This window comes from Phyllobates terribilis, unplaced genomic scaffold, assembly GCF_046119375.1.
Source record: "Phyllobates terribilis strain yellow unplaced genomic scaffold, ASM4611937v1 Scaffold_2__4_contigs__length_985480577, whole genome shotgun sequence".
Lineage (NCBI taxonomy): Eukaryota > Metazoa > Chordata > Amphibia > Anura > Dendrobatidae > Phyllobates > Phyllobates terribilis.
The window spans coordinates 746,579,173-746,601,630 of NW_027362762.1; the positions used below are offsets into that span (position 1 = coordinate 746,579,173).

General features: G+C 41.4%; 1 protein-coding gene across 1 annotated transcript in view; it reads right to left on the reverse strand.

Annotated features, from left to right (window-relative positions):
* Nucleotides 1-584: 584 nt before the first annotated feature.
* Nucleotides 585-22,458, reverse strand: part of LOC141227665 (amine oxidase [flavin-containing] B-like) — a 233,607-nt gene continuing 211,733 nt past the window's right edge. The window contains exons 13-15 of the mRNA XM_073667245.1: nucleotides 12,312-12,423; nucleotides 10,455-10,517; nucleotides 585-874 (exon numbers count right to left, since the gene is read on the reverse strand). Coding sequence (XP_073523346.1) covers nucleotides 707-874; nucleotides 10,455-10,517; nucleotides 12,312-12,423 — 343 coding nt within the window. The 3' untranslated portion in view covers nucleotides 585-706. The remainder of the gene's footprint in view (nucleotides 875-10,454; nucleotides 10,518-12,311; nucleotides 12,424-22,458) is intronic.

The window sequence follows — 22,458 nt, forward strand, 5'->3', positions numbered from 1 at the left end:
ATTTCAGCAGCAAAATAGAATGAGGAAAATTGTCTTCATCTGACAGTACAGATACTGTAGATCAGATTTTGATAAATCTCCTGCACCTGTGGGAAAAATACTGTAGCGTAAATTGACCAGTGCTGTGGACTTTACTTTTGCAGCATGCTAATTTATGCTTAAATAAGGCCTCCTTCACACGTCGGTATAAAACACATACGTGTAAAACCAGTACCAGTGTCATCATGGTTCCATCCGTGTGTCTGTTTTTACCATCAGTGTGTCATCAGTGTTTTTCCGGTATGGATAAACAAATAAATGACAAAACTTCTATACTTTGCAATGCTAAACACGGATAGCACACGGACCAATAGACTTGAATTGGCCCTTGTTATCTCTGCTGCTGGAAAAAAACTGACATGTCTCCGTGTGTTTTGCACAAACCCTATTCACATAATATAGCAGAAAAACAACGGTTTTGACTGCATTGACAAACAAATGTAAGATTTTGATCAGAATTTTTCACAGAAATAAGAAAAAGAAAAACTAATTATAAAATGATTGTAGTGCTGATGAAATGTGTTTATTACAATACAGTATTTAATCCTAAAACCACTACAATACTTTGTGATAAAATCACCAATGCTAAACACCGGACTAAGGCACCATATCTGCCAGCTTTAGTTTAGATTCTCATGTCACATTAAATAAACATTTTTATATCGAGTTAAGATCTAAAATTGCATTTAAAGCTCAGATAGCCCTTCTTGATGGCTAGAATTCCAGCTGCAGCTGTTGCTAAGAAGGTGGTACAGCCAATGAATCTAAGGAAACCTTGAGTAGAAGGCAAGTTTCGCTCCAAAAATGTTGTTGTAATTGGCAGAGCTGGAACATCCTATAGTGAGGAAATGCAATTAGAAAGTTGTTCATTAAATTAGTTCTAAATGATTATATAGGTCTTTGAGGATATGTTAGTCAAAGTCAGAATTATCAGATAACATCTGTCATAATGATAATCGAGTAGTAAGTATATAGCCATAGGAGATGACAAGGATATAATATTAACCCCTTACCAACATCCACCATACACTTTAACCTGTTAAATGCCACTGTCAAACTCTGACATATTTGTCAGATAACCAGAGTGATGTGGAGTAGTCAAAGCTTCATTGTGGTATGACCACTCCACATCACTCTGGTTATTTGACAAATGTGTAAAAAAGCCTCCTGATGATCCAGCATATGGTGAAATGCGTAGAGATATGGCAAATTAAGAGCATGACTATCTACTAACACGATAAGTCTCTATCATATCCAGTATTTTGGCGTGCTCAATATATCTCCTAGCATAGGAACTATGTTGTCTAGACTAGCATTTTATTGGTGTTTTGTATCTAGCAGGGGCAACTAGGGCAAGTGGGCTCCCCCCAGTCCATGTATATATGGTCCCTCCCCCATTCCATGTATATATGCTCCCTCCCCCAGAGCATGTATATATGCTCCCTCCCCCAGTCCATGTATATATGCTCCCCCCAGTCCATGTATATATGCTCCCTCTCCCCCAGTCCATGTATATATGCTCCCCCCAGTCCATGTATATATGCTCCCTCTCAGTCCATGTATATATGCCCCCCCCAGTCCATGTATATATGCTCCCTCTCCCCCAGTCCATGTATATATGCTCCTCCCAGTCCATGTATATATGCTCCCCCTCAGTCCATGTATATATGCCCCCCCCAGTCAATGTATATATGCTCCCTCCCCCAGTCCATGTATATATACTCCCCCCCAGTCCATGTATATATGCTCCCCCTCAGTCCATGTATATATGCCCTCAGTCCATGTATATATGCTCCCTCCTCCAGTCCATGTATATATGCTCCCTCCCCCAGTCCATGCATATATGCTCCCCCCAGTCCATGTGTATATGCTCCCTTCCCCAATCCATGCATATATGCTCCCTCCCAGTCCATGTATATATGCTCCCCCTCAGTCCATGTATATATGCTCCCTCTCCAGTCCATGTATATATGCTCCCTCCCTCAGTTCATGTATATATGCTCCCCCAGTCCATGTTTATATGCTCCCACCCCCAGTCAATGTATATATGCTCACCCCAGTCCATGTATATATGCTCCCTCCCCCAGTCCATGTATATAAGCTCCCTCTCCCCCAGTCCATGTATATATGCTCCCTCCCCCAGTCCATGCATATATGCTCCCTCCCCAAGGCCATGTATAAATGCTCCCTCCCCAGTCCATGTATATATGCTCCCCCTCAGTCCATGTATATATGCCCCCAGTCCATGTATATATGCTCCCCCTCAGTCCAAGGATAAATGCCCCCCCAGTCCATGTATATATGCTCCCTCCCCCAATCCATGTATATATGCTCCCTCCCCCAGTACATGTATATATGTTCCCTCCCCCAGTACATGTATATATGCTCCCTCTCCCCTTGTCCATGTATATATGCTCCCTCCCCCAGTCCTTGTATATATGCTCCCTCCCCCAGTCCATGTATATATGCTCCCCCCAGTCCATGTATATATGCTCCCTCCCCCAGTCCATGTATATATGCTCCCTCCCTCAGTTCATGTATATATGCTCCCCCCAGTCCATGTATATATGCTTCCTCTCCCCCAGTTCATGTATATATGCTCTCTCCCCCAGTCCATGCATATATGCTCCCTCCCCAGTCCATGTATATATGCTCCCTCCCCCAGTTCATGTATATATGCTCCCTCCCCCAGTCCATGCATATATGCTCCCCTCCAGTCCATGTATATATGCTCCCCCTCAGTCCATGTATATATGCTCCCTCCCCAGTCCATGTATATATGCTCCCTCCCCCAATTCATGTATATATGCTCCCCCAGTCCATGTTTATATGCTCCCTCCCCCAGTCAATGTATATATGCTCCCCCCAGTCCATGTATATTTGCTCCCTCACGCAGTCCATGTATATATGCTCCCTCCCCCAGTCCATGTATATATGCTCCCTCTCCCCCAGTCCATGTATATATGCCCCCTCCCCCAGTCCATGCATATATGCTCCCTCCCCCAGGCCATGTATAAATGCTCCCCCTCAGTCCAAGTATATATGCCCCCCAGTCCTTGTATATATGCTCCCCCTCAGTCCAAGAATAAATGCCCCCCCCAGTCCATGTATATATGCTCTCTCCCCCAGTCCATGTATATATGCTCCCTCCCCCAGTCATGTATATATGCTCCCTCCCCCAGTCCATGTATAAATGCTCCCTCCCCAGTCCATGTATATATGCTCCCTCTCCCCCAGTCCATGTATATATGCTCCCTCTCCCCCTGTCCATGCATATATGCTCCCTCCCCCAGTCCATGTATATATGCTCCCCCTCATTCCATGTATATATGCCCTCAGTCCATGTATATATGCTCCCTCCTCCAGTCCATGTATATATGCTCCCTCCCCCAGTCCATGCATATATGCTCCCCCCCAGTCCATGTATATATGCTCCCTTCCTCAGTCCATGCATATATGCTCCCTCCCAGTCCATGTATATATGCTCCCCCTCAGTCCATGTATATATGCTCCCTCTCCAGTTCATGTATATATGCTCCCTCCCTCAGTTCATGTATATATGCTCCCCAGTCCATGTTTATATGCTCCCACCCCCAGTCAATGTATATATGCTCCCCCTCAGTCCATGTATATATGCTCCCTCTCCAGTCCATGTATATATGCTCCCTCCCTCAGTTCATGTATATATGCTCCCCAGTCCATGTTTATATGCTCCCACCCCCAGTCAATGTATATATGCTCCCCCAGTCCATGTATATTTGCTCCCTCCCCCAGTCCATGTATATATGCTCCCTCCCCCAGTCCATGTATATAAGCTCCCTCTCCCCCAGTCCATGTATATATGCTCCCTCCCCCAGTCCATGAATATATGCTCCCTCCCCAAGGCCATGTATAAATGCTCCCTCCCCAGTCCATGTATATATGCTCCCCCTCAGTCCTTGTATATATGCCCCCAGTCCATGTATATATGCTCCCCCTCAGTCCAAGGATAAATGCCCCCCCAGTCCATGTATATATGCTCCCTCCCCCAATCCATGTATATATGCTCCCTCCCCCAGTACATGTATATATGTTCCCTCCCCCAGTACATGTATATATGCTCCCTCTCCCCTTGTCCATGTATATATGCTCCCTCCCCCAGTCCTTGTATATATGCTCCCTCCCCCAGTCCATGTATATATGCTCCCCCCAGTCCATGTATATATGCTCCCTCCCCCAGTCCATGTATATATGCTCCCTCCCTCAGTTCATGTATATATGCTCCCCCCAGTCCATGTATATATGCTTCCTCTCCCCCAGTTCATGTATATATGCTCTCTCCCCCAGTCCATGCATATATGCTCCCTCCCCAGTCCATGTATATATGCTCCCTCCCCCAGTTCATGTATATATGCTCCCTCCCCCAGTCCATGCATATATGCTCCCCTCCAGTCCATGTATATATGCTCCCCCTCAGTCCATGTATATATGCTCCCTCCCCAGTCCATGTATATATGCTCCCTCCCCCAATTCATGTATATATGCTCCCCCAGTCCATGTTTATATGCTCCCTCCCCCAGTCAATGTATATATGCTCCCCCCAGTCCATGTATATTTGCTCCCTCACGCAGTCCATGTATATATGCTCCCTCCCCCAGTCCATGTATATATGCTCCCTCTCCCCCAGTCCATGTATATATGCCCCCTCCCCCAGTCCATGCATATATGCTCCCTCCCCCAGGCCATGTATAAATGCTCCCCCTCAGTCCAAGTATATATGCCCCCCAGTCCTTGTATATATGCTCCCCCTCAGTCCAAGAATAAATGCCCCCCCCAGTCCATGTATATATGCTCTCTCCCCCAGTCCATGTATATATGCTCCCTCCCCCAGTCATGTATATATGCTCCCTCCCCCAGTCCATGTATAAATGCTCCCTCCCCAGTCCATGTATATATGCTCCCTCTCCCCCAGTCCATGTATATATGCTCCCTCTCCCCCTGTCCATGCATATATGCTCCCTCCCCCAGTCCATGTATATATGCTCCCCCTCATTCCATGTATATATGCCCTCAGTCCATGTATATATGCTCCCTCCTCCAGTCCATGTATATATGCTCCCTCCCCCAGTCCATGCATATATGCTCCCCCCCAGTCCATGTATATATGCTCCCTTCCTCAGTCCATGCATATATGCTCCCTCCCAGTCCATGTATATATGCTCCCCCTCAGTCCATGTATATATGCTCCCTCTCCAGTTCATGTATATATGCTCCCTCCCTCAGTTCATGTATATATGCTCCCCAGTCCATGTTTATATGCTCCCACCCCCAGTCAATGTATATATGCTCCCCCTCAGTCCATGTATATATGCTCCCTCTCCAGTCCATGTATATATGCTCCCTCCCTCAGTTCATGTATATATGCTCCCCAGTCCATGTTTATATGCTCCCACCCCCAGTCAATGTATATATGCTCCCCCAGTCCATGTATATTTGCTCCCTCCCCCAGTCCATGTATATATGCTCCCTCCCCCAGTCCATGTATATAAGCTCCCTCTCCCCCAGTCCATGTATATATGCTCCCTCCCCCAGTCCATGAATATATGCTCCCTCCCCAAGGCCATGTATAAATGCTCCCTCCCCAGTCCATGTATATATGCTCCCCCTCAGTCCTTGTATATATGCCCCCAGTCCATGTATATATGCTCCCCCTCAGTCCAAGGATAAATGCCCCCCCAGTCCATGTATATATGCTCCCTCCCCCAATCCATGTATATATGCTCCCTCCCCCAGTGCATGTATATATGTTCCCTCCCCCAGTACATGTATATATGCTCCCTCTCCCCTTGTCCATGTATATATGCTCCCTCCCCCAGTCCTTGTATATATGCTCCCTCCCCCAGTCCATGTATATATGCTCCCCCCAGTCCATGTATATATGCTCCCTCCCCCAGTCCATGCATATATGCTCCCTCCCCCAGTCCATGTATATATGCTTCCTCTCCCCCAGTTCATGTATATATGCTACCTCCCCCAGTCCATGCATATATGCTCCCTCCCCAGTCCATGTATATATGCTCCCTCCCCCAGTTCATGTATATATGCTCCCTCCCCCAGTCCATGCATATATGCTCCCCCCCAGTCCATGTATATATGCTCCCCCTCAATCCATGTATATATGCTCCCTCCCCAGTCCATGTATATATGCTCCCTCCCCCAGTTCATGTATATATGCTCCCCCAGTCCATGTTTATATGCTCCCTCCCCCAGTCAATGTATATATGCTCCCCCCAGTCCATGTATATTTGCTCCCTCACGCAGTCCATGTATATATGCTCCCTCCCCCAGTCCATGTATATATGCTCACTCTCCTCCAGTCCATGTATATATGCCCCCTCCCCCAGTCCATGCATATATGCTCCCTCCCCCAGGCCATGTATAAATGCTCCCCCTCAGTCCAAGTATATATGCCCCCCAGTCCTTGTATATATGCTCCCCCTCAGTCCAAGGATAAATGCCCCCCCAGTCCATGTATATATGCTCTCTCCTCCAGTCCATGTATATATGCTCCCTCCCCCAGTCCATGTATATATGCTCCCTCCCCCAGTCATGTATATATGCTCCCTCCCCCAGTCCATGTATAAATGCTCCCTCCCCAGTCCATGTATATATGCTCCCTCTCCCCCAGTCCATGTATATATGCTCCCTCTCCCCCTGTCCATGCATATATGCTCCCTCCCCCAGTCCATGTGTAAATGCTCCCTCCCCAGTCCATGTATATATGCTCTCTCCCCAGTCCATGTATATATGCTCCCCCCAGTCCTTGTATATATGCTCCCCCTCAGTCCACGTATATATGCCCCCCAGTCCATGTATATATGCTCCCCCCAGTCCATGTATATATGCTCCCCCTAGTCCATATATATATATGCTCCCTCCTTCAGTCCATGTATATATGCCCCCTCAGTCCATGTATATATGCTTCCTCCCCCAGTCCATGTACATATGCTCCCCCAGTCCATTTATATATGCTCCCCCACAGTCCAAGTATATATGCCCCCCCAGTCCATGTATATATGCTCCCCCCAGTCCATGTATATATGCTCCCTCCCCCAGTCCATGTATATATGCTTCCTCCCCCAGTCCATGTATATATGCTCCCTCCCCCAGTCCATGTATAAATGCTCCCTCCCCAGTCCATGTATATATGCTCCCTCCCGAAGTCCATGTATATATGCTCCGCCCCAGCCTGCTGGCGCCGCTGTTCATCACATATTAAAAAAAAAACACACTCCTACTCACCTTTCTTCCTCTCCCGCACGGTGTCCTCTCCTGTAGCCGGCAGCTGACTCCAGCGTCCTAGCGATGGGGGTGCATGACTTCACTGCCATGCACCCAGTCGCGTGTACGCTGAAGTCAGCTGTTAGCTGCTAGCCTCTGATTGGCCAGCAGTGTCTATTGCAGTGCACGGGCCTGGCAAGTTCGTGCGCTGAAATACCCTTCAGCTAGATGTGCGTCCAAGAACGCACATCTAGCTGAAGTAGTGGGGCTGTCGTGCCCAATCCAGTAGCGCTAGTGCTGTGGCGATGGTGCTCGTGCCCACCGGGAGGGCTCTGCGTGCCCCCTCTGGCACACGAGCCATAGGTTCACCGGCACTGTCCTAGGGTAATACAGACCCACTATTTGTGTTATGACCTGGGGTGTTGTTATGTTACCATTGTATTTTTATCCATAACCATAGCCTTGGCCATTTAGGGGATCATCTTAATCTGTAGGATTTATACATGTTTTTCTGTTCATGCCATATATGCTGATTTATGAATGTTCTGATTATATCATCTATTTGCTTGCTGCTTTTGATCAGACATCCATATTATGGTTCTTTCACTGTGCACATGGGATGTTTGGTGCATTTTAAATATGTCTAAATAAATTTGTATTTTTAAAGGGTTCATATTTACACTGATTCCATTCCCCTTTTTCGGATAACTATTTTTAACACTTATTTCTAGGTACACTTGCACACAGTTTTTGAAGGAACTCGGCAGGGAGGTTGTTCCAAACATCTTGAAGAACTAACCACAGATCTTCTGTGGATGTACTTACTTTCAGGATTCCTTGTTCTCCTTTGCCCTGAAGATAGTTTTTAATTACATTGGTTATATGTTTGGGGTCATTGTCATGCTGCAGAATATAGTTGGAGCCAATCAGATGCCTCCCTGATGATATTGTGTGATGGAAAATTATTTGCATTATTGAGGACATCAAGAAATGGGCAACATTGAGGACATTAGACTAAGTGGTTGGACAAAGAAACTTAGTGCAGCATATGAAAGACACATCAAGCTTACTTCCCTTCAAAATTGGAAGATGTCCAGCAGTGCTATCAGCTCATATCTAGCTGCAACTAGTGGTCTCCAGCTAAACACATGTAGTGTTCAGAGAAGTCTGGCTAAGGCTATGTGCCCACGATGCAGAAATGCTCTGGATTTTTCCTGAGCGTTTCTGCATCTCCCTGGCAGAAAAAATGCATGCGGATTGTACATGCGTTTTTCCTGCCAGGGACATGCGGATGTGAAGCGTTCTTCACATGCATTTCCGCATGCGGGTTGACAAGCGCTTTCCAAGCGATTTTAGCATCACTTGGAAAGTGCTTGACAACTTGGTCACACTATATAAATCCATGCAAACGGCATGGATTTATATAGTGTGACCGTAAAAAATAAAAAAATAACTATATACTTACCTTCTGATGGCCCCCGGAGTCTTTATTCGATCCGTCCTGGCTTGCCGGCAGCTCGCGGTACACTGAAGGACCTGCCGTCACATGACTAAATGACGTCAGCGCAGGTCTTTCAGTCCACCGCGATCTGCCGGCAAGCAAAGACAAGCACACCGCAGGCCATCAGAAGGTAAGTATAATATTTATTTTTTATTTTATTCTTTTTTTTACAGGTTCTATGGTACCCGGGTCCGGAGGAGAGTCTCCAGACTCGGGTACCATTCGCACATTGAAACGCATGTAATCCGCAAGTACAGATCCAGTGATGCGGATTACATGCGTTCCAGTGCAAGTCAATGGCGGCGAAAACGCAGCGCTTCTGCAAAATAATTGGTAGTGCTGCGTTTTTTTCCGCAATTATAATCCTCAGTGGAAATTTCCGCAGCATGTGCACAGCACATGTGGATTATCATTGGGGAACATGGCAGACCTTCTACCAAGCATTTTTTAAGCGTTTCTGCAGCGGAATTGCCTCTGCAAAAATGCTTAAAAAACGCATCGTGGGGACAAAGCCTAAAAGTGTTTTTCATAGAAAAATATCAGACAAAAACAAAAACTGTACCTTCAACAAAGAAACATAATCAAGTGGCTCAACTATGCAAGAATACATAGGTGCAGAAAAATTGCAGCAGTTGCTCTGTCTGGACTGATGAGTTAAAATGTGAAATATTTGGCTGCACCAGAAGGCAGTTTATTCAGCTAAAGGCTGGATAGCAGTAGTATAGCCTGAGTGTCTGCAGGCAAAAGTGAGACATGGTAGAGGTTCCTTGCAAGTTTAAGGCTAGATTTTAGCAAATGGAGTTGGGGATTTGGTTTCTCAATGCTGAGAAATACAGGAAGATACTTTTCCATCATGCAATATCATCAGGGAGGTGTCTGAATGGCTCAAAATGTATCCTGCAGCATGACAACTGACAAAAACATACAGAAAATGATATTAAGAACTATTTTTAGAGTTTAGAAGAACAATAAATTTGGAAGTTATGATATGGTACATACAGAGCTCTCACCTTAACATCATTGAGTCTGTCTGGGATTACATGAAAAGACAGAAGATCTGTAGTTAGTTCTCCAAGATGTTTGGAACAACCTCCCTGCCAAATGCCTAAATATTGATTTGAGTTAGATTTCTTATTTGTTCATTCACTTTTTATTTAATTAATAAAAATAAACTATTAACACTTTTATTTTTTAAAACATTTTTACTTGCATCATTTTTGCCTGAAAATTTCTCACAGTACTATATATTGAAGAGAAAAATCATACTGAATCACGTAAAAAGGGAAAGGATTACTAACAAAAATCAATACTGAAAAAAACATAAATTCAGTACTTCTTTTCTGTTATATCGTTGATGAAATACTCCCTTAAGCATAAAAAATGAGTAAAATCATGTTTAATATGGTTTACTGTTCAACTGGTATCTGTAAAATGAGAATATATTCACAGGGAAGATTAATGTTAGATCCAATGAAGATACTGTAAATAACTGTTGTGTACTTATTGTAAGAGCTATTGGAAGGTAGTAAACCCCTTTAGAATGATTATAAATAGTTAAACGATGAATTTATCTACAGTATTTATCTATCACTTTGTCTTGCAATATACAGTAAATTCTTGTTTTTTATTATCATTTTTCTATTGTTATACATACCACAGATTCTGGCTCTGGGACCCATATCTGGTTCTCTCCAATTAGTCCCATTCTGCACATAACCTGCAAAGACATATTTTATGAAACTAAAATTCTGTATCAATTATCTTATGTTGATTATCTAGATTCTTCATTTCAAACTGTTTTAAAATAAATAAAGTATTTTATATCATCTAGTGATAAATAAGTTGAGAAATTAGTAGAAATCCTAGTCATAGGCATAAATAATACAAAATCATGCATTGTAATATTATGATGCCTAAGGAGACTCTTGACTGTTAGCAAAGCAAGGGGGGGATTTGTATTGAGATAACACCACCCTTTCTGAAAACAGAAGGCACTAAAGTGAAGCATATTAAATTAGAAGACCGTATCGACAGTATACTGATTAATATTAATATTTACTGTCTCTTGAAATTGTAACTTTTTATGTCCTTGCAAGCAATAGAATATTTGTCAGGTATACCTAAATAGATCATTAAAGAAGCACTCTAGATTCCAACTCCCTCACAACCATCTACCCTCCTCCCCTCAAAAAAACCTATACAGTGAAGCTTAGGCTATTATAATAGAATATTTATTTAGAGATTTGTGCTTATGCTTTGTGCATACCTATTTTAGTTGATGTGCTATGTTAAGGTTGTCTGCCATCTTGATTCTTTATTTTCCTGTGATGTACATAGCAGAGCCTTAGTGTACGCTCTTTCACGTATACAGCAGTGTCTCAGTGTATCCTATGTGATGTATACAGAAGAGATTCAGCCTATCCAATGTGATGTATACAGCTGAGTTTCAGTGTATCCTATGTGATATATACAGCAGAGTATAATTAAATTCTATGTGATGTATACAGCAGTCTCATTGTATCCTATGTGATGTATACAGCAGAGTCTCATTGTATCGTATGTAATGTATACAGCAGAGTCTCAGTGTATCCTATATGATGTATACAGCAGCAAAGTCTCAGTGTATCCTATGTGATGTATTCAGCACATTCTCTGTATCCTATGTGATGGATGCAGCAAAGTCTTAGTGTATCCAATGTAATGTATGCAGAACAATCTCCTGTGTGATGTATATACCTGTCTCACCTAATTATAGGCCAGATTTTTAATTTATGTTGCAATATATAGGCAAAAGAAAGATTTTTTTGTGCTGAAGTGCTGGTTTCATGAATGAGGTCTATTTGGTTATTATCAGTTATTGTTTTGTTGACGTTTTATTGGGAGTTTGGAATGTCAAATGACAATTCTATGCTTTCCAACTTACAAGAAAGGTATTTTTGGCTTTTAGCAATTGCAACAGGATAGCACAAACTACAAGTGTAGAAGGCTTAGGGTATGTGCACACGATCAGTGTTCGCTGCGGATTGGACGCAGCACAAGTGCGCTGCGTGCAATCCACAACGGCCAGATGTTACAGCATAGTGGATGGGATTTATACAAATCCCATGTCCACTATGCGTCTCCGTACACCTGCGGAAACTGACATGTGGCGCGTCTTTCCAGACCGCAGCATGTCAATTTCTCCTGCGGGTCCGCATGCAGGCTTTCCCTATGAACCTAATTTCTATGGGGAAAGCCCGCTAGTGAGAGAAAAAAAAAACGGAGTCGGCTCGTCCACAGGCTCGGGGCCGCAGTCGGCTCCGGATCGTGTGGATGTAGCCTCACAGCAATGATGTTCTTGACGAGATGTAAATTGCAATATAATATATTGATAAAGATAGTTAAATGGGTTACCCGGGAATTTAACATTAATGACAAACCTCTTTGAGGTTCTCTTTGATCTTCAGAACGCAGGGGCTGCTGCACAATATCCCTTTCACTATTTACATGCAAACATACAATTTTACTTAACCTCTCTGGCTGCCCTTTCTCCAGCTTCTATAGCACCTTCCATGTATCCACTCCACACTGTAGCCGTCTCAGTACCAGCAAAGTAAAGCTTTCCTACAGGTTTTCGAATGACACTGTGGGAACATATGACATATATACGGTATAAGGTTCATATACACACTTTTATTAGAATGAGTGGTTGCTTATGTATATGTAAAATGAGTCATGTTTGAACTGATGCAAGCTGCTGTGATTGCAATAATATACAAACAAATACAACAGCACACTGAGTGCGCTAAGATATATGTCAATGTTAAATGTACCATAAGTTGTGGATGCAAGAAAGTGTCAATGATTCCGCACTCCTCCGGGTCAAAAGAAGGGATGCAATACCCAGTGCTTGGTTAAGAGTCCATTTATTTAGAAGCTAAAATCAGACGAGTTTCATGGACGTCCTGTCCACCTCATCAGTGCATAGCTTGTGTCAGGTATAGCAAGGAGTGGACATATATATACAAAAAATGTGAAAAAAACTGGCGCCAAAACAAGGTGACCATTAAGGCAGAAAAGTACAATCACTAAAAAGGCATAAATTTGAGTGTCCATCAATGTATATATGCGTCGGGAGTAAAATATTGTTAGCATGATTAAAAAATAATTAAGAACCGATATAGTTCAATGCTAAAAAATAAATAATTTAAATATATATATATATACATATGTATAATTCCTGAAGTGGGAATTGAACCTGTTGTATTGTGATCAACTGGATTGTGTTTAGATCCTAATCATGGTACAACCCTCTAAGCCACGGGTGCTCATGTATAGTGAGACTGATCTTGTTCTGATAGGAAGTAATAAACGAATATTAAAAGATATATCTAACTTATATGTACATACTAAACAAAATAAAAATGTATGTCAAGATCCAAAAGACAGAAGAGAATGTGTCTCATGGATGATACGTATTAAGAAATGTACCAGATACCCTTGTATGTATTATACAACCCAAATGCATGAAATGTGTACTCACATACAATCAATTGTTCCCCAAATTTTTTATTTTTTTATTTTTTTATTTTATTCTTCTTATAATAGAATATGTGATCGTATTTGCAGCCAGAATTATTTGCAGAACATGAATGACTTCTTTAGGAGCGTGTCCGTCCATATTACCGGTGTAGTACTAGAGAACAGTCGTGCGCATTAATGTCCACTAGGTGGTATGATGAGCACTGAAAGTATCCTGGGGAATGGTGCAGACTACTGGGAACAGAAAGCAATGATCATAAGAAGAAAAGGAAACTTAACTCGGTCAAAACCTGGATCGGGACAGTGGATCAAGACCAAGCCAAGACACATGTTCCTGACCATGTAGAGGTAAATTATATTTGCCAGTGCTTTCAAATCAAAACCTCTGACATTTCATTGAGACCCCGAGGTTTCAAAGTATTTAGTTGATATATCCAGTATATCTCTTTCCTATTGAGACACTGAATTCTATTGGGAGTGGTGCACGGAATATGCTCTATGGGCATGATTTTAAGACACCCACAGTCTTTATTGTGATGGATTGCCATATGACGGGATAAACCATGTTTTAAAAAACCTGTAGCAACATTGTGCCTATGAGAATTTAGACTTTTATGAAAGGGTTGCATAGTTCTACCGACATATTGCTTGGGACATGTGCATTCAATCAGATACATGACAAAATCAGTGTCACTGGACATATTACTATTTATTTTGAACTGTTCTTTGCTTGATGTGGATGCAAAAGTGTCGGCTCCATGAGTAATATTCAAGCAACACGTGCAGTTCTTTTTGCCACATTTGGTGATGGTTTTATTCTTATTATTGATCTTGCTACCATCTAGAGTAGAAAGGGTGTGGATCCTACTGGGGGCTAAAATGTTCCTTAGAGTGGGGGCTCTCCTATACACAATGGAGAGTTTTTCTGGGATAATCTTCTTGAGTATCGGATCATTTAACAGAATATGCCAATTCTTCTGCAGAATACCTCTTAATGATTTATACTGAAAATTGTATGTAGTAATGAATTTTACACAGTGCTCATAGGACATTTTATCTGAATTAGATCTTAAAATAAGTGAATTCTGGCTACAGGTATCCATTACTCTTTCAAATGATTTGCCAACAAGATTTTTGGGATAACCCTGTTGTAGAAATTTCCGTTTCAGCATACCTGATTGCTCTGAAAAATCATTTTCAGAAGTGCAATTCCTTCTGATCCTCTGAAATTGATTAAAAGGAATATTACATAGCCATTTATGGTACTGGCCACTGCTGTAGTGGATGTAACTATTTGCATCCACTTGTTTAAAATAAGTCTTGGTGCAAATCCTATTGTTCTCTATAAATAAAGTCAGATCCAGAAAATTAATGCTGGTTTTATTTGTATCAGAATTGAAGGAAATACCCCAGCAGTTGTTATTTAGAAAACTGGCAAGGGCTGAGGGTTCTGCGATGTCCTTATTAAGAATGAAAATTAAGTTGTCAATGTATCTTTTGTAAAATATAATTCCTTCCCAAAATGGACCCCCATAGATGAACACCAGTTCAAATATGCCCATGAAAATATTAGCGAATGTAGGTGCGACCTTTGACCCCATCGCGGTCCCTTTGATCTGATGGTAAGTGTGTTGGAGGAAAGTGAAATAATTGTTATTAAGGATGAAAGATAACCCGGATAGAATAAAGGATTTGTGGGAGGAAGACAGGCCGGTGTCTTTGGAGACCATATGTTCAACACATAATAAACCAATTTCCCAATCAATATTGGTGTAAAGGGATGTGACATCAAGGCTTAAAAATACAAATGATTCTTCCCATTAGTAAGGTTGATGAGGTGGCTGGAGTCACGAAGGTAACTCCTCAACCTTTTAACATGGGGCTGAAGGAGGACATCAATATACTCTGCTAGATTACTAGTGAGGGAGCCTATACCCGATATAATAGGCCTCCCGGGGGGACTGATAGGGTCTTTGTGTATTTTAGGAAGATAGTAGTAAGAGGGCATGCTTGGATTCTGTATCGTGAGAAATTTTCTCTCATTCTCATTAAATAGTCCCTGTTCAATCCCCTTTTTTTATCATTTTTTTATATTCTAAGTTGGTACTTTCTAAAGCATAATGATACATTTCTTTATAGTACTTAGTGTCATTAAGGATCCTTTTTGCCTCCTCTATATAATCACAATAATTTTGTATTATAAATCCTCCACCTTTGTCGGCTGATCTAATAATGATGTTTTTGTTCTTTTTAAGATCCGAAAGTGCTTTTTTTTCATTTATTTTTAAATTTCTATTTTTTTGAAACATGGGCGTTTCAGCCAATTTTTTAAGTTCATGCATAGTGACCTCACCAAAAGTCTCTATCTGGTGGCTTCTGCTTTCTAGTGGTGGAATCTAGACTTATTTTTCAGATCTGTGTGCACCGTCTCATGAGTCATATCTGTAACTAAGTCTGTATTAACTGTGTCCGGTTTGCTAGCAAAGTGTTTTTTTAAAGTAAGCTTTCTAATAAAGGCTTAGAGGTCCAAAAATATATCAAAATCCTTAAATTTGTAGGTGGGACAAAAGGATAACCCTTTGGACAGAAGGGAAATTTCATGTTCATTTAGCGTATGTGATGATAGGTTAAATACGTTGGATTTTACTGATTTGCTCTGCTCAGCTAGTTTACTAATCTTTTATTGTTTCCCCCTCCCTCTACAGCCTCTCCTGTGATTTTTCATTTTCCTTTTGAAGTAATGATCTAACGTGTCCGGTCCGGGAAAGGTGGCCCGGGGTAAAAAATCAGTGACACATGAGGCACTATCGTTATTGGTATTATCAACCAATGTAGTGTTATCAGGTTTTGACACGGAGGAGCGCGGAATCATTGGCACTTTCTTGCATCCACAACTTATGGTACTCAGATCCTTGAGGTTTGGTGTCTCCTGCAGCACTCCATTATACCATCATATGAGTTGTGCATTTCACAACTCACCAAGGTGAGCATCCTTTTTCCTTTATACCACTACTTGTCTGGGTAACAGCTCTATTGGCGCCCCCTCTCCATCTTATTGCAATGTTAAATGTATGAATTTTGAACTGCATTACTGCTACATAGACTATCAGAGATGAGCAAATTGATTTGAGCAAATCAAATTTGTTTTGAATTTTTCATAATTCGCTGAATACAGAAAATTTGAACAGTTTTCAATTTGCCTTGCTCAAATTGGCTAAACTTGGTCACTGCCATTGTACACATTGCAGAGGATTGCATCAGCCAGAGAAGGATCACATGGCCTTGTGTGGGCTTTCAATAATGCCTTGCAGTTAAATATTTATAGAGGCAGTCAGTGCCCTCAAATGCATGCTACAAAAAAAAAATGACCAGCACCTGCTGATAAAACAAATCAAATGTGAACATATGCAGGATGCTGTAACTCTTCAATAATATACAAACAAATGAAGTAGTACTCTGAGCATGCTAAGGTACTGCCTATTTGAACACTGAATTTATGAATTTTGATCTGCATTAGTGCTTAATAGACTGAAGTTGTAGAATTGAAGCATTCTGGCCAATATGTGCACTAAGTACCCCAATTCTACAAGTATAGTCTTGTTGCATACAGTTAAAAATTCATATATTCACTGTCCACACAAATCTTAGGGCACTCAGTCTGCTGAAAGATTCATTTGTATATACAGGTGCATCTCATTAAATTAGAATATCATTAAAAAGTTAATTTATTTCAGTTCAATACAAAAAGTGAAACTTATGTATTATATAGAGTCATTACAAACAGAGTGATCTATTTCAAGTGTTTATTTCTGTTAATGTTGCTGATTATGGCTTACAGCCAATGAAAACACAAAAGGCATTATCTCAGTAAATTAGAATACTTTATAACAACAGTTTGAAAAATGTTTTTAAAATCCGAAATGTATGTACAGTAAATGCACTCAATACTTGGTCGGGGCTCCTTTTACATCAATTACTGCATCAATGCAGCGTGGCATGGAGGCGATCAGCCTTCTCTATGGGGTTAAGGTCAGGCGAGTTTGCTGGCAAATGAAGCACAGTGATACTGTTGTTTTTAACCGGTTCCCGACCGCCCACTGTAGATAAACGTCCGCGCTGCCTGGGCTCTGTGCAGCGCCGACGTTTAAAAATGGTGGGTGGTCTCGCAGTGCTCAGGACCCCCAGGGTCCTGCAAGCACTGCGATTCCGGTGCAGAGCGTTAGCTCTGACAGGGTACATCATCGGGACCTGATTAGATCAGGTCCCAGTGATGTTAACCCTTTGCTGTCTTCTATATGCTGCGATCTATAGTGATCGCGGCATATAGGAGACAGCAGGAAGAGAGGGGGTCGTCTTACTTACCTCCGAAGACCTCCGTTTCGTTTGAGGACCTGGGGTTGCTATGGCAGCTGGAGGTCACATGACCGCCTCCAGCTCTGCCATATATGGTGTCCTTCCTGTCTGGCTTCAGCCTGTATGTAGCTGATGCCAGACAGGAGACTGACTGAAACAGTCAGTGAAGATCTCATGTAATGTAATATATGTCTATTACATTACATGAGATCAGTGATCAGAAAAATAAAAATTAATGTCCCATACAGGGACTAAGTAAAAATGTAAAAAAAAGTAAAAAAAAAAGTTTTTAAACTATTAAAAAAAAAAAATCACAAAATAAATAAAAATAAATAAATAAAATATTAAACCAATAAATCCGTATATTATTACAAAACCAAAAAAAGTACACATATTTGGTATCGCCGCATCCGAAACAACCCGAGCTATAAAACTGTCACACTAATTAACTCCTTCTGTGCACACCGTAATAAAAATAAATAAAAAACGGAGCAAAAAAATATGCTTTTTCATCATATCGCCAAACAAAAAGTGGAAAAAAATGCGATCAAAAAGCAGAATAGAAATAAAAATGGTACCACTGAAAACTTCATCTTGTTCCGCAAAAAAAAGCCGCCATACAGCTCCATCAGCCGAAAAATAAAAAAGTTATAGCGCTCAGAATAAAGCAATGCAAAAAAAATTTTTTTTTTTCTATAAAATTGTTTTATTGTGTAAAAGCGCCAAAACATAAAAAAATTACAGTAAGTGTAGTATTGCTGTAAACGTACTGACCCGAAGAATAACGCTGCCTGATCACTTTTACCACACGCAGAACGGCATAAAAAAAAACTCAAAAAACAATTCCTGAAGTGTTTGCTTTTGTTAACTTTACCTCCCAAAAACGGAATAGAAAGCGATCAAAAAATGTCACGTACCCAAAAATGATTCCAATAAAAATGTCAACTCGTCCCGCAAAAAACAAGCCATCACATGACTCTATCGGCCGAAATATGGAAAAATTATAGCTCTCAAAATATGGTGATGCAAAAACTAGATTTTGCAAAAAAAGCGTATTTTAGTGTGTGACAGCTGTCAGTCATAAAAACCCGATATAAATCTGGTATCTCTGTAATCGCACCGACCCGAAGAATAAAGTAATCTAATCAGTTATATCACACTAGGAACGGCATAAAAAATAAATAAAACAAATATTATTCACCTGCTACTGATTTGTTTATTATGTCTCCCAAAGATCCCAGTAAGGCTCTGCTCACATTTATCCTGTGCTCTGCGCTGAGCACTTACACCAGAGTTTCCGTGTAAATCTCTGAAATACGTGATTCAGCCAGAACCCATGATGGAAGATTCCCTGTAATGAGGCAGATATAGGCCACTGTGGACCCGTCTAGCCTGGGATCCCACGGTGTCATTTGTTTTAGGCGTGCATAAAAGTGCGGTTGGCCACAGTTTTGTGCACTTCTGAAAAAAAGGACACCACTAAACAGAGGCCAGACGGAGTCCAGAGTAACTCTGCTGCCTCATTATAGTGAATGGATCCTGCAGGGGTTTCATCTGAATTACATCACTTGGAAATTTAGATGGAAACCCCGATGTAAGTGCTCAGCCTAGAGCGCCGGATAAATGTTACGTAAAATGTTCCCAATAAAAGCTTCAACTCAGTCCTCAAAAAAAGCTAGTCCCCACTCAGGTCCATCATCTGTTAAAAATATAAGGGACTTCCAAGTTACTGGTAGCAGAAAGGCTCTGGAAAAGCAAAATGGTCCTTGCCCCCCAAAAGAAATTCAGAAAATTTTGTGGTCCCAAATCCAAATGCCTATTCTACAATAATTTGTTCTCCAATTGTCAAATAGCACTCCTTCCCCCTCAAATCTCACCGTATGGTGAGTTTACAAAATGGGGTCACTTGTGGGGGTTTCTGCTGTTTTGGCATGTCAGCGACTCTTCAAATGTGACATGGTGTCTGCTGCCTATCCCAGCCAACATAGTGCTTCTTTCTCTTCCGAACCCTGCCGTACACCAAAGCAGTGGTTTTCCCCCACATATGGGGTATCGGCGTACTCAGGAGAAATTGTACAACAAATTTCATGGTGCAATTTATCCTGTTACCCTTATGATAATGCAAAATTTGGGTAATGAAAAACATTTTTTATGGGAAAAATGTGAAAATTTTATTTTTATGGCTCAATATTATAAACTTCTGTGAAGCAGCTGGGGGTGCAAGGTGCTCACCACACATCTAGATAAGTTCCCTAAGGGGTATAGTTTCCAAAATGGTGGCACTTGTGGGGGGTTACCACTGTTTAGGCACATTAGGGGCTCCCCAAATGTGACATGGCGTCCGCTAATTATTCAAACAAATTTTACATTCAAAAAGTCAAATGGCGCTCCTTCCCTTTCAAACCCTGCCATGTGCCCAAACAGTAATTTGCCTCCACATATGGGGTATCGGCGTGTTCAGGAGAAATTGCACAACAAATTTCATGGTGCAATTTATCCTGTTACCCTTATGATAATACAAAATTAGGGAATGAAAAACATTTTTTGAGGGAAAAATGTGAAAATTTTATTTTTACGGCTCAATATTATAAACTTCTGTGAAGCAGCTGGGGGTGCAAGGTGCTCACCACACATCTAGATAAGTTCCCTAAGGGGTATAGTTTCTAAAATGGTGGCACTTGTGGGTGGTTTCCACTGTTTAGGCACATTAGGGGCTCCCCAAATGTGACATGGCGTCCGCTAATTATTCAAACAAATTTTACATTCAAAAAGTCAAATGGCGCTCCTTCCCTTTCAAACCCTGCCATGTGCCCAAACAGTAATTTGCCTCCACATATGGGGTATCGGCGTGTTCAGGAGAAATTGCACAACAAATTTCATGGTGCAATTTATCCTGTTACCCTTATGATAATACAAAATTAGGGAATGAAAAACATTTTTTGAGGGAAAAATGTGAAAATTTTATTTTTACGGCTCAATATTATAAACTTCTGTGAAGCAGCTGGGGGTGCAAGGTGCTCACCACACATCTAGATAAGTTCCCTAAGGGGTCTAGTTTCCAAAATGGTGGCACTTGTGGGGGGTTTCCACTGTTTAGGCACATTAGGGGCTCCCCAAATGTGACATGGCGTCCGCTAATTATTCACACAAATTTTACATTCAAAAAGTCAAATGGCGCTCCTTCCCTTTCAAACCCTGCCATGTGCCCAAACAGTAATTTGCCTCCACATATGGGGTATCAGCGTGTTCAGGAGAAATTGCATAACAAATTTCATGGTGCAATTTATCCTATTACCCTTATGATAATGCAAAGTTAAGGGATGAAAAACGGTTTTGAGGGAAAAATGTGAAAATTTTATTTTTACGGCTCAATATTATAAACTTCTGTGAAGCAGCTGGGGGTTCAAGGTGCTCACCACACATCTAGATAAGTTCCCTAAGGGGTCTAGTTTCCAAAATGGTGTCACTTGTGGGGGGTTTCCACTGTTTAGGCACATCAGGAGCTCTCCAAACGCAACATAGCGTCTGCTAATTATTCAGACAAATTTTACATTCAAAAAGTCTAATGGCGCTCCTTCCCTTCCGAACCCTGCCGTGCGCCCAAACAGTGGTTTTCCCTCACATATGGGGTATCAGCACGCTCAAGAGAAATTGCACAAAAAAATTTGGGGTCCAATTTTTCATGTTACCCCTGTGAAAATAAAAAAAATTGGGTCTAAAGTAACATTTTTGTGAAAAAAGTTAAATGTTAATTTTTTTCTTCCACATTCCAAAAATTCCTGTGAAGCACCTGAAGGGTTAATAAAGTTCTTGAATGTGGTTTTGAGCACCTTGAGGGGTGCAGTTTTTAGAATGGTGTCACTTTTGGGTATTTTCTGTCATAAAGACCCCTCAAATTGACTTCAAATATGATGTGGTCCCTAAAAAAATGTTTTTGTAAATTTTGTTGGAAAAATGAGAAATCGCTGGTCAACTTTTAACCCTTATAGCTCCCTAACAAAAAAAAATTTTGGTTCCAAAATTGTGCTGATGTAAAGTAGACATGTGGGAAATGTTATTTATTAACTATTTTGTGTGACATATCTCTCTGATTTAAGGGCATGAAAATTCAAAGTTTGAAAATTGCAAAATTTTCAAAATTTTCGCCACATTTCCAATTTTTTCACAAATAAACACAAGTTATATCGAAGAAATTTTACCACTATCATGAAGTACAATATGTCACGAAAAAACAATCTCAGAATCAGGGGAATACGTTGAAGCGTTCCAGAGTAATTACTTCATAAACTGGCAGTGGTCAGAATTGAAAAAATTGGCCCGGTCACGAAGGCAAAAACAGGCTCTGATGCGAAGTGGTTAAACCAGGTATTTGTACTTTTGGCAGTGTGAACAGGTGCCAAGTCCAGCTGGAGAATGAAATTTCCCTCTCCAAAAAGTTTGTCGGCAGAGGGAAGCATGAAGTGCTCTAAAATTTCCTGGCAGATGGCTGCGCTGACTTTGGTCTTGATAAAACACAGTGGACCTACACCAGCAGATGACATGGCTCTCCAAACCATCACTGATTGTGGAAACTTCACACTAGACCTCAAGCAGCTTGGATTGTGTGCCTCTCCACTCTTCCTCCAAACTCTGGGACCTTGATTTCCAAATGAAAATTGTAACTCTGGGACCTTGTGGAGTGTGTCAATGACTGCCTTCTGGACATCTGTCAAGTCAGCAGTCTTCCTCATGATTGTAGAACCTACTGAAACAGACTAAGGGACCTTTTTAAATGCTTAGGAAGC